The 13932-nt window shown below is 41.0% G+C and overlaps 1 protein-coding gene across 7 annotated transcripts in view; it reads right to left on the minus strand.

Annotated features, from left to right (window-relative positions):
- CFAP61 (cilia and flagella associated protein 61) overlaps nt 1-13932 on the minus strand; it is a 209147-nt gene that overhangs the window by 77336 nt on the left and 117879 nt on the right. For all 7 annotated transcript variants that reach the window (XM_039528376.1, XM_039528379.1, XM_039528377.1 and 4 more), the window contains one exon: nt 104-202. In XM_039528376.1, the coding sequence (XP_039384310.1) occupies nt 104-202 (99 nt within the window). The remainder of the gene's footprint in view (nt 1-103; nt 203-13932) is intronic.

The raw sequence follows: 13932 nt of genomic DNA on the forward strand, positions 1-13932 counted from the left end.
CTGTACATATGTATGCTGAATTGTACTACAAAGTCACAAAAAAATTCACATGTATTCTATTTTCCTTTGAAACAATCATAAATATTTAGAAATTAAATCAAACCTGTGAATTAAAAATCCTCTGTTCTTAGAGTCTGGTGGATTTTTTCCTGGAAGCCCATGAGTTGAAATCAGGGTCAGATTGTTAAACTTCAGGTGCGGACTAAAGAAGTAAAAACAAAATGCAAAATATAGATCAGCATGAGTTTGCTGAAGTTCAGTTAGATATACTTGTAATTTGATTTTGCTGAAAGGTACCATTATAATTAGTATTTACATCCAACAGGGTTTCCCAATCTATTCTTGAGAAGTTTGTTTTAGTTGTACAGAATCCAGCACAATGGGGCCCTGAATCTGATTGGGGATCTCTGGGCTACATCATAATACAGATAAGAAATAAAATAAAAATAATTATGATCTGTCTCTCTAGAGCTATATGTCTCTCTAGAGCTATTACCTCAGTCACCACTTAACTTGAAAGTTATCCTAGAGCTAGACTGAACCTTTGCTCAATGACTTGAGTATCAGGAAGCATGCATCTATGCTGCCCCAGAAGTGAGCCATGGCAGGAACGGACTCAGGCCTTGCCTTCACTTGCTAATTAGGTTGTGTTAGAAAACGGCCTTGAGGAGTCATAGTAATGATCACAGTGTTAAGCATGACTTAGCACTCCGAGTAGAGGAGGACTGTTGTGTTTGACATAGCATTGGCTAGCTGTAGTAGCTGGCATGAAGTTAAACACAATAGTTCTTGTCAACCCTGAGTGTTAATACCATGTCAGTCACTGCAGCTTCTCTAGTTAGTGTTCCCACCCACGTGACCTAATTTTCTGGGGAAAACAAAGCTCTATAGAGTTAAAATTCCTTCTCTGATCCCCGCTGCCCTTAGGAAGTTATACATGTCACTAGGTGCAGATTGCTTTCACTCGTGCCAGTTCAGCTCTGCCTGCTGGCACTACAAAGGGGATGGAACCAAGGCTGTGACCACACCCTGCCCATCTTCTCAGGGGTGCAGTTCCTGTTCTTCCCCTCACATCTGAACCCAAGTTTTGGGGAGGCCATGCTGGTAAGTGAAGATGATCTTACTCCCCCTTTAATCCCCGTACAGCTCCATTAGTGCCAGCCACAATCTGGATCGCTTTGATAAGGTTAAGATTCAGCAGATGTTTTCGTAAGAGGGCCTGGCTGACACTCCTGCATCAGACCCTCAAGTGGAACCCTTCCGAGGCTTCACTTCTGGGAATAACATGAAAAATAAAGTTGTTCGTTGCTGACAGACAGCAATGGTAGAAGGAAGACCCTTGTGTTATCTGCATGTGGGAGTTTAAACATGTCTATAGCTGTGTCTCTAGTAAACATACCGCTCACCACACTCATGCAAAGTTAAGATAATGCAAGTAAAGAGAAGGCAAAGCAGAAATAAAGTCCCTGTTTTAGCAAAGCAACATTAACTTTAAGCACACATTCGACTTCCATTGATTTCAAATGCTTTGCTGAATAGGAATGGATTTAGGCATGTGCTTCAGTGGTTTGCAGAATTGGGGCCAAAGCGCATATTCAGACAGACACAATGCATGCTGGAAATGTGCAGTTATTCAGACAGCTGATGAATATCAGTGGACAGCTACAATTACTGCTTTCACATGGCTTGTTGGGTACATGCTAGGAAAAAGACAGAGCCTTAGCAACAGTGTGCAGGTTATGCTTAGAGCAGAGTCCCACACCTGCTGAGCACTGCCCAAAGCAGGATATAGTGTTTTCATGAGTAACTGGTTCCTCCCAACGTTCCATCACATGACATGCAACAAAGGCAGGAAGCAGTCCTGCTGGTGGGATGGTTGAAATAAGGCTATCCCAACTTTGTCAGTGCTGTTTGTGGCTCAGCCTCCAAAGGAAAATAGCTGGACAGTGAGGCCACCGTGGCATGAGAGTGCCTCAGGGCCTGCAATACTCTAGCCACCTCCTGTAATGGATTCCTAGCAACAAGGAGAGTACATCCACTTCCTGTAATGGATTTCTTGGAACTAGGAGAGTTCCTCAATGGAACAGCAGATTTTTCAATGCCGTCCCCAGCAGGTTCCACAGAGCAATTCATTTGTGTGGGCCAGAATCTAAGCACCAAGAGATTCTGCCATTTTCTCACTTGCATGTGCTTTTTGATACATATCAAGAGAATTTGTCCCACTGCATTTTGATTAACAATGTGGGCTCCGACAATATATTAAACTAACCTGGATCTGACATTTAAAAACAAATAAATATTATGAATGATTAAGCCTTATAATCTTCAAGGCTTTGTACAACTTAAATATGGATAGATATAAGTGCTACAAGGAAATTGTATGCTTTTTATCTACTAATGTTAATTTGTTATTCATACATTTAAAAAATATATTCAAACAAAGTGAAAGGTCACACTTAAACCAAGGAATTTCAAGGTTACGGCTGCCACTCTATAAATGCATATTAATAGTTTAATTCTGGATTATGGATCATCTACTATAAATCTCCATGCATACTTTGGGCACAATGTAATAAATAACCTGAATGTAACAGCGTGCATATATTTATACAGATTATAGGCCTGATTTTCATTTACACAAAAGCCATTTTACACAACAGTGCAAAAGGTCCTTAAAGTGGGTATAAATATAATTTTCTCCCACTTTAAGGCCCCTTTATACTCATAGAGTGTTGTAAAGTGGCTTTAGTGTAAATGAAAATCAGACTCAATCCATTCGTCTGCATTTTAAAACATACAGTACGCCATCTGCATTTGGAGCTGCTACTGTGGGTGTGAGTGTGAATGAATACCATTAATCGATAATATTCAGATTCTTGGCAATTTACATACAGTTATCAGGACAATAACTGGAAACTGATATACAAATTACTGATGTTTCAATGTATAAATCTGTCCCTCTGCCCCCTTCATACATCACTTGTTATCTTTGATTGTATGCACTTTGGGGGAGGGACCATTTCTTCATGGATGCTGTACAGCACCTAGCACAATAGGGGCTCCAATCGCGAGTGCTACTGTAATGTACATACTAAATTACAAGAACCAAGTTAAAATAACATTAAGGATGCAAAGTCAGGCACTCAATAGTTAGGAAATGACAGTTTTAAGGTTGCTCGTGAAACCTTAATTTTCCCTCTCACTCTGATACTGCCTTTAATTACATGATCCCATATTATTTTTCTACAGGAAACCTACCTCATTCAGTAAATGTGTAGTTATTTAATGTTTCTTTTTATCGTCACTGTGTGGCCCCAGACCTTATTATCCATTCCAACATTGCACTGAATGAAATATTATTAATTTCCTCCTCAACACTTCTATGATGTTCTAACCATAACATCCAAGTGCTTCACAAACATTACATAATTTATCTTTACAGCACCTTTGTGAGATTGGGTGGTGTTTATTTTACTGTCTGGGAACTGAAGCACAGAGAGAGATTAAGGCCCAAATTGTCAAAAACGTTCACCAATTCTGATGGCCAAATTGGAGACACTTGGGACCTGAATTTTCAGAATACTTTTATAGCATTTTTATAGCACTTAATATGTCAAAAGCACAGCTCCAATTGAGTTTGGCTGCAGGTGTCAGTGCTCAGCACTTCTGCAACTCTGCCCCCAGGTGTCTCATATTGGGCAACTATGAATATTTTGGTTTAAGTGACTTGCCTAGCATCACACAGGAACTCTGTGGCAGAGGTTGACAGAAAATCCAATTCTCCAGGGTAGCATAGTTAGGGCCCTACCAAATTCACGGCCATGAAAAACACGTCACAGACCATTAAATCTGGTTTCTCCCCTGTGAAATTTGGTCTTTTGTGTGCTTTTATCCTATACTATACAGATTTCATGGGGGAAACCATGTGTTTCTCAAATTGGGAGCCCTGACCCAAAAGGGAGTTGCAGGGGGATCGCAAGGTTATTTTAGGGGAGGGTTGTGGTATTGCCACCCTTAATTCTGCGCTGCCTTCAGAGCTGGGCGGCCGGAGAGCAGCAGCTGTTAGCTCAGAGCCCAGCTCTGAAGGCAGTGGCCTGACAGCAGCAACACAGAAGTAAGGGTGGTAATACTATACCATGCTACCCTTACTTCTGAACTGCTGCCTTCAGAGCGGGGCAGCCAGAGAGCGGCGGCTGCTGACTGAGGGCCCAGCTCTTCAGGCAGCAGCACAGAAGTAAGGGTTACAATATTATACCATGCCATCCTTACTTCTGTGCTGCTGCTGTCGGCGGGGCTGCCTTCAGAACAGGGATCCCAGCCAGCCGCTGTCATTCTCCAACTGCCCATCTCTGAAGGCAGCGCCGCCACCAGCAACAGCTCAGAAGTAAAGGTAGCAGTACCGCAAACTCCCCCACGATAACCTTGCGACCCCACCCCCCACAACTCCTTTTTGGGTCAGGACCCTACAATTACAACACTGTGAAATTTCAGGTTTAAATAGCTGAAATCATGAAACTTATGATTTTTTAAATCCTATGACCGTGAAATTGACCAAAATGGACCATGAATTTGGAAGGCCCTACCTATAGTCCAGTCACACTTAGGGTATGTCTACACTCCCCGCCAGATTGGCAGGTAGCGATCAATCTATCAATCAATCTATCAAGGATCGATTTATTGCGTCTAGTGTAGACACGATAAATGTGTCTACACTAAATGGGGATTGAGATAAAATCAATCCCCAATCGCTCTGCTGTCAACTCCAGAACTCCACCGCGGCGAGAGGCAGAAGCGGAGTCGATGGGGGAGCGGCAGCGGTCGACTTGCCGCCGTCCTCACGGCCAGGTAAATCGACCTAAGATACATCGACTTCAGCTATGGTATTTGTGTAGCTGAAGTTGGGTATCTTAGGTCGACACTCCCCCCCGCCCCGCGCAGTGTAGACATAGTCTTAGAAGATGTAAGGGGCTGGAGCATGCTCAATACAGACGGAATCTTCAGAGATTCTAGCCTCCAGATTCTAAAAAACATGTGCAGACTGAGATTTTACAAAGGCTGATAATCTGGTCAAATTTGGGCATTTTTTCTCAGGAACAATGAAAGGCACATCCCTGACACTAGGACGGCCTCCCTGCCAAATTTGAAGACCTTTCTCCCAGGCATGAAGACACTAGAGCATCTAAAATAATTTCTTACAACTACTTCATTAACATGAGCAAAACCAAGTATTTTTCTATAACCTTGTACTAAGAAAAGGCTGAACTCTTTTTGCAGAAACTTTCTAGAATAACTCAGGCTGAGGCAGAGAAAATGAACAAAAAATCTCAACACAAATGGTTAAAGTTTTGCAAAGTTATAAGTAAGGCTACGATTTAGTAATGGGTATTTTTAATAAAAGTCATGGACAGGTCACGGGTAATAAACAAAAAATCACAGCCTGTGACCTGACCATGATTTGTACTATAAATACCCCAGACTAAATTTTAGCGGGGGGCCTGTTGTTCTGGGGGGCCTCTGCTAAGGGGAGACCTAGGGGAGCTGCTGCTCTGGGGGATTGCCCCGGGAGGGGGGCACTGCTGGGGGGGTGCAGGACCAGCGGCACCAGCTGCCAGGGGCCACCCTAGCAGCAGCTGCAATGCCCGCCTCCCCACTGCTGCTCTGGCTGTCCATGGGACCACTGCCGGGGGCCACCAAGCTGTGGCTGCTTCCACTGCCCCCGGGACTGCTGCTCAGGCAGTGCTCGGGGCCAGCCGCACCAGCAGCTGCTCAGGCAGCCCCCACCCAGGGACCGCCCGAGTAGCAGCCAGTGGCTGCCACCCGAACAGCTCCAGCAGCGGCTGGTGCGGTCAGCTGTGGGGCTCCCCGAGCAGCTGGCCGTGGAGCCACTCCAGTAGCGGCCCGTGTGGCTGTCCCCGAGGCCACCAGAGTAGCTGGCCCTGGGCGGCCCCGGGGTCAGCCACACTGGTCACGGCAGATGTCACAGAATCTATGACTTCCACAATCTCTGTGACAGACATGGAGCCCTAATTATAAGCAACGGAAAACCAGGTCTTATGATGGGAAGTGTTGGGCAGTCTTAATGATAGGTGTCGCTTCCTGTGCATATAATAAAACATAATTGCACAGTGAACGCCCTTACAATAAGTAGTTGACATGTTGTCCCACGTTTAAACCTTCATATTCTTTGACATTTTAATTATTTTTTAAATATAAAAATGGGAATTGGAGACCAGTCAGCTTTACCCCATTATCAGATAATTTGGTTGAAAGAATAATTAAAAGTCTAAAACACCTAGAACAACAAGATACAACAAGGGGTAAAGCAGCCTGCATTCTGTAAAGGAAAACTGTGCCTCCTGAATGTATTAGAAATTTTTGAGCATGTCAGCAAAAAGCTGATAAGGGAGAACCACTTGAAATTATTTTGGTTGGGATTTTCAAAAGTGCTCAAGCATTGGCTTAACTTTGCTCTCATTTATGTCAACGCACTCCACTGACTTTAATGGGAGCAAAGTTAAGTCAATGTGGAGTGCTTTTGAAAATACCGCCCTTAGTTTATCAAAACAACTTTTTACAAAATCCCTCACAAAATGAAATCAAGGGAAGTAAGCATTCGTAGAGGCAAGCTACTGCCAAAGATGAGAAACTGGCTAAGAGACAGAAAACAGAGTAGGAATTAATGGCCAGTTTTCAACCTGGCAAAGGGATAGCAGTGGAGTGCCACAAGATTCAGTACTAGGACTGGTGTAGTTTAACATATTCTTAATTATCTAAAAAAGGAGGTGAAGAATGAGATGTCAATATTAGCAGAAGACACAAAACCATTTAGGTTGGGCAATACTAGAGGAGACGGTGAGGAACGTCACGGGCATAACTGTGATGCTGGCAGGCCAGATGCCAGCTCTTGTCCAGGCTGAAGGCATTAGCTAAGAACTGACAAATTCATAGCTGGAGTCCAGACCAGGAGGTTGGACTAGACTGACCACTAGAGAGATCCAACATGGCAACTCCTATGTTCCAAAAGGAGTTTATTTATCACACTAATCATAAGAACAATGTCATTTTAAATAGAAGGCTATTTTTAAGTTATAGGATCATATAGAAAGCATGAAAGCCCAGTAAGCGTTTTTGTATTATTTGCCCTTCTTTAACACTGATTAGTAAAATACATCTTTTTTTAAAATATCTAAAATAAGATTTTGTATGTCAAGAGTCCAAAGTATCTCTTCTAGCCAAGTTATGAACACCCAATAATGGAAATTATGTCAATTTCATAAATTTAGTGACCAAAATGTTCAAGTCTGTGGGTGACATTTCCACAAGTGCCAAAGGGCCAGATTTTTAAAGGTATTTAGGCACCTAAAGATGCAGATAGGTGTTTGTAACAATCCTGTTAGGCCCTTATTTGCAGCTATAAGGACCTAAATAGCTTTAAAAAACTGGCTGTCAGTAACTTAGATGCATAAATCCCATTTTAAAAAATGCCTAAGTGACAAAGGTGCTTTGGAAAATTTTACCCTGTGCACCAAAAGCTAGGTTCTTAAAATCCTTATATAGGCACCTAAATATAATTAGCCAGACAAGTCAATGGGGGCTACAGGTGCTCAACATCTATGAAAATCAGGCACTGGAATACAGATTTATGCATAAGCAGCCGAGTTTGAAAATACTGGCCAATGACACTGCTGAGTATCATTATACTTTCCATCAATACATTTGGGGTTCTTTTTATATAGTTTTATTTATATGCCGATGAAAGAATGGTTCATACATTCTGGCTTTAGTTCCTCACTGCCAGTCTAAAAGCAAGCTCCTGATAACTGAAAAACAACAACAGACACTGAAAAACAGGTACTGCATATTAGGAAACAGAGTGGCTTATATGCTTTTAATGTATATAAACAATGCCTAACATCAAGTGCTGTAAAAGGAGAGGTCACCATTTTGTGAAAAAGTCTTCAAGTTAAGAGCTCAAACCAATGAAACATTACACAAGTGCACCTGCAATTTAGAAGCAAATAATTCCTGCAGGGATTCATGTTGCTGTGGATACAAAAGGGAAGAACAGCTAAAGATACTTGTAAAGCGGGGAGGGATTAGAGTATCTAGGGAAATAAGTAAAAGGTATTGAGTTTCATTGCACGGTTCTAGAGGACATCTACAAAAGAAGGCCTAAACATCCTTGTTCTTGAAATAAAAAAGGGTCCCCTTGCCAATTTATTGTGAGCATAATAAAAGAAGTAAGCAAAAAAATAAATTAGAACATTACTTACAGGCATCTTGGCAAGAGCCATTTGCAAATCTACCAGATTATTCTTCCGTAGCTTTTGCTGTTTTTAGCAAAAACTGTCTAAGCAAGCCATTTAATTAACTGCTTTCATTAAACCTCTCATTTGAACAAATAAATAGCCAAATAGCCTTTTAACATAAAGTAAAGAGCAGTAGCCCACATGGATCTAAATGTTTCCATTTCATTTACTTGAACCTAAATATTACACACCTATGCAGCTTTTCCAGTAGTTTAAAGGGAATAACAAAATTATACTAAGAAGTAATACATTCTCAGAATAACAAAAAAAGGTTATCCGATGTGCTGGTCTCCTGTAAGCATAGTATTTAAATAACAACCTTAATATTTGGTGTTATATGACGTACTAAGTCAAAGGCACAGACAACTTGAATTCCACTGTACTCTAACCTGGTCTCATAAAAGTGGTTCTAAATATGAAAGCTTAAGACAGTTCTAAAAAAATTGTAGCAAATTGCCAGTTTTGAGCAGTATTTAAAACTAGAGAAGCAAATGCTACAGTATAAAAAGGGTAGCTGATAATAATCATAGAATCACAGAACTGGAAGGGACCTCGAGAGGTCATCTAGTCAAGCCCCCTGCACTCAAGGCAGGACTAAGTATTATCTAGACCCATCCCTGACAGATGTTGTCCAACCTGTTCTTAAAAATCCCCAGTGATGGAGATTCCACAACCTCCCTAGGTTGGGGAAATGGGGAAAATCAAATCTGTACATACATTATATGACAGATAAATGAAATCACTTTAATTTTCAATTAAAATCTGGCACAGTGGCCTTCACTCAGTGCACCTTTCTCGACATGTTAACTATGTTATGATACTATAAATGATATTAATCATTTTCTTGGCCACTTGCTGCCTTGTGACTTGTTGCTTTGCCAGCCAGAGCTGAAGTCAGTTACACGCCTTTCTTTTTCTCCCATTGTTCAGGTACCAGCATTCTTTTCTGGCATATAAGAATCAACATAAGATCATGTTCTCATTACAAGAACATTGGTATACAGGGGATGAGGAAGGATGGGCAGGGGAAAAATAAGTAAGTATTGCATTATACATCCAGAATATATACACTTGTTCTGAGGTCCAAAAGGAGGTGAGAGGCAGACCAGTTGAAAGTCTCTGGGTAAAGATAAAAGGGGAAAATTGGGTTGATGTCATGATATGGGTTTACTACAGATCACTAAATCAGGAAGAGAAGGTGGATGAGGCATTTCTAGATCAAATAACAGAAATATACAAAACACAAGAGTGGTAGTAATGGGGGACTTTCATTACTCAGACATCTGTTGGAACAGTAATATGGCAAATTGCAAAATTTCCAATTAGTTTGTAGAATTTATAGAGGACAACATTTTCTTCCTCCAAAAAATAGAGGAAGGAACCAGGGGGACAGCCATTTTAGACTTGATTCTGACAAACAGGGAGGAATGGGTTGCAAATCTGATGGTGGAAAGCAATTTGGGTGAAAATGATCATGAAATGATAGATTTCATGATTCTAAGGAAAGGAAGGAATAAGAGCAGCAGAATAAGACAATGGCCTTGAAAAAGCAGACTTTAACAAATTCAGAGAACAGGTAGATAAGGTCTCACGGGAAGAAAATCTAAGAGATAAAGGAGTTCAGGAGAGCTGGTGGTTTCTCAAGGGGACAATATTAAAAGCACAGTGTAAATCCAGATGCAAAGGAAAGCTATTAAGAGGCCAATATGGCTTCATGAGGAGCTCTTTAATGGCCTGAAAAATCAAAAAGGAATCCTATAAAAAGTGGAAACAGGGACAAATTATTAGGAAGGAGAACAAAAAGAATAACACAAGCATGTAGGGACGAAATCAGAAAGCCTAAGTCACAAAATGAGTTACACCTGGCAAGGGACATAAAAGGCAAGAAGAAGTTGTTCTTTAAATACATTAGGAACAAGAAAAGCATGAAAAAAAGTGTAGGTCCACTGCTTATAGGGGAAGGAGAGTTAATAAGTGATCATATCAAGAAGGCTGAGGTGTTTAATGCCAGTTTTGCTTCAGTCTTCACTAAAAATGTTAATGATGACCAGACAAACAACACAAATAATTAACAACAAGGAGAAAGAAATGAAAGCCAAATAGGGAAAGAACAGGTTAAAGACTATTTAGATAAGTTAGATGTAGTTAAGTCAGCAGGGCCTGATGAAATTCATCCTAGGACACGTACGGGACTAGTTGAACCAATGTCTGAACTGTTAGCAATTATCTTTGAGAACTCATGGAGGACAGCTGAGGCCCCAGAGGACTGAAGAAGGGAAAACATATTACCTATCTTTAAAAAAGGGAACAAAGAGGACCAGAGAAATTATAGATCAGTCAGCCTAACTTCAGTAAATGGATAGTTACTGGAACAAATTAAACAATCAATTGGTAAGCACCTAGATGATTACAGGGTTATAAGGAATAGCCAACACAGATTCGTCAAGAACAAATCATGCCAAACAACTTAATTTCTTTCTTTGACAGGGTTACTGGCCTAGTGGATAGGGAGGGAATCAACAGATGTGACATATCTCGATTTTTGTAAGGCTTTTGACACACTCCCACGTGATACTGTCACAAGCAAATTACAGAAATGTGGGCTAGCTGAAATTACTATAAAGTGAGTACAAAACTGATTGAAAGACCCATACTCACAGAGTAGTTACCAATGGTTCATAGTCAAGCTGGGAGAGCGTCTATAGTGGGATCCTGCAGGGGTCAGTCCTGGGTACCTGCTACTATTCCATATTTTCATTAATGACCTGGATAATTAAGTGCAGAGTATTCTTATAAAATTTGTGGATGACAACAAGATGTGAGGGATTGCAAGCACTTTGAAGGACGGCATTAGAACTCAAAATAACCTTGACACATTTGAGAATTGATTTGAAACCAACAAGATGAAATTCAGTAAAGATAACAGCAAAGTACTTAGGAAGGAAACATCAAATGCACAACTACAAAATGGAGAATAACTGTCTAGGTGATAGTACAGCTGAAAAGGATCTGGGAGTTCTAATGGATCTAGTTCTAGTTGAATATGAGTCACCAATGTGATGCAGTTGCGAAAAAGGCTAACATCATTCTGGTTTATGTGTAAGACATAGGAGGTAACTGTCCCACTCTACTCAGCACAGGCAGGTGAAGCCTCAGCTGGAGTACTGTATCCAATTCTGGGTACCACACTTACGAAAGATGTGGATAAACTGAGGAGAGTATAGAGGAGAGAAATAAAAGTAATAAAGACGTTTAGAAAATCTGACCTATGAGGAAAGGTTAAAAAACTGGGCATATTTAGTCTTGAGAAAGGAAAACTGATGGGGCATCTGATAATGATCTTCAAATATGTTAAGGGCAGTTATAAAGAGGACAGTGATCAACTGTTCCCCATGTCCACTGAAGGTAGGACAAGTAATGCATTTATTCTGCAGCAAGGGAGATTTAAGTTAGATATTAGGAAAAAAATTCTGGCTATAAGAGTAGTTAAGTTCTGGAATAGGCTTTCAAGGGAGGCTATGGAATCCCTACTATTGGAGGGTCTTAAGAACGGGTTAGACAAACACCTCTCAGGGATGGTCTAAGCTTGCTTGGTCCTGCCTCAGCGCAATGGGATGTACTTGATGACCTCTTGAGGTCCCTTCCAACCCTACATTTCTATGATTTTATAAGTATGAGGAGTCATGGGAAAACAATGCGCAATATTCTCTCTCTTTGGAAAGAATGTCATACCAAACATCATGAAGGCCCCACACCTGAGGTCATACTTTCTTGTACTTTCTAATTCTCCATTTGACCAACACTGGAGAAAAAAATCCCAAGACATTTGAAATGGCTTTGGTGAAGAGTAGCATTGTAGTGGAGTTTTTATCAGGACCCTTTCAAGACAGGACTCCAGGAAGTGACCTTAAATAAATTTTTTTGTCCTAGTGGAATTTTTAATTAATAGGATTCCCGCATATAGCTGCTCCATTGGATCAAGCATACAGAACGGTTCTCAAATATTTTGTCTGAATAATTCAAAACCAGAATTTGCTGCATTCTCTATAAAACTTCTCAGCAATCATTAGTGGTTTTTCCTCAACAGTCCCCTCTCCATCTGAGTTGCAGCAGCAGAACTAAAAATGACTCTAGTTGTCAGTTGCTCCACAGGGCTTCTCAGTAGCGGACACTTTAGATAAAATCCTGGCCCCACTGATGTCAATGAGAGTTTCCGTGGGGCCAGGTTTTCACCCCTTATCTTTCCCAGGCTCCCCAAAGCCATCAGCCCAATGTAGGCTATATCAGCAGAGGAACATTCCTTCCCAGCTCTGGTGGCTAGAAGTGGTCAAAACTTTTTCTGTTCTATGGGAAAATTCAACATTTCAAAATTTGTTTTTGTTCCAAATTGAAACAAATTTTCTCATAAAACAATATTTTTAAAAAATTCATTTTGAGCTGGTTGAATGTTTCATTTTGATAAAAATCTAAACTTTTGTTCCAATTCTGACTTTTTTAGAACAAAGTCTTTCAAAACAAAAAATAAAAACATTTTGTTCCAATAACATCAAAACGGATCAAACATCATCAAAACACTTCATTTCATGTTTTTCAAAATAAAATTTAGTCAAAAAATTTGCTTTTACTGACAGAAAAACTTCCAGTTGGAAAATTTCCAGCCAGCTCTACTAATGACATTCTTCCTCAACCCTCTGGCAGATGCTGTACCCCACAGACAGAATAAGCAAAGCACCATGCAGCACCAGCCCATTAAGCAGTCACTGTTTCCTTTATCTTACTGTCAGTTCTTCCAAAAAGCCAAGGAATTTTCACTTTGACTTATGACTGACTCTCATCAAGGAAGCTACAAGGGCTCCTCTCTCTCCCTGTCTCGCAGCTTTACCTCCCTGAATGCCAGGGGAGCAAGAGAATGACCCCTCACTCCAGACTTCATACATGCCCCACAGATTCTCTCTCTGCTAAGATTATTCCTATAATCTGTGCTCCCCCTCTCTCCTCCTGATACCCCTTTAACTCCTGCTACATCTCCAATAAATTCATTTTGATCCACAAATTATTTCCTGCTTCTTTCCTCCCTCTCTAAAACCTGCCTCTCTCCTCTGACTCTGCTTGGGATGCTTCTCTCCTCTTTGGTGATCACTCCTCTTAATCATCCTGACTCAAAGGTGGTCCTCTCCTCCTGTCATATCCTGCTCCTTTCTCCTCCTCTAACTTCATTCCATTCAGTTCTCCTCCCTCCCTTCCTCTGAGTAGCAGCTCCCTTCCTCAGACTCCCTGAGCTCTCCTAACTTTAATGGTTGACTTTTTTCTTATCTGCTCCATCCCTGCCCTTATCCCACACAATTTAAATTCCCATTATACTCACTAGTCTGACTTCTCCTTTTCACTTCATTTTGTTCATTTGATGGTTAGCTTTGGGCCAACTAACCATTTCAGCCCTTCTCCTGACCTAGTCTTTGCCAGACACTTAATCTTTCCAGTTTCTATCTTCAAACTCCCTCCCTGATCCCCATTTCATCTCCTTGAATAACTCACCCTCCCCTCTCATTGCTTTCATGCTCTCCAGTAGATTTATCTAACTTCTCTGCAACTCTCAGCTTCTTCTTTCCATTCCTCATCTGTG

The sequence above is a fragment of the Mauremys reevesii genome, linkage group 3 (genome assembly GCF_016161935.1).
Source record: "Mauremys reevesii isolate NIE-2019 linkage group 3, ASM1616193v1, whole genome shotgun sequence".
NCBI lineage: Eukaryota > Metazoa > Chordata > Testudines > Geoemydidae > Mauremys > Mauremys reevesii.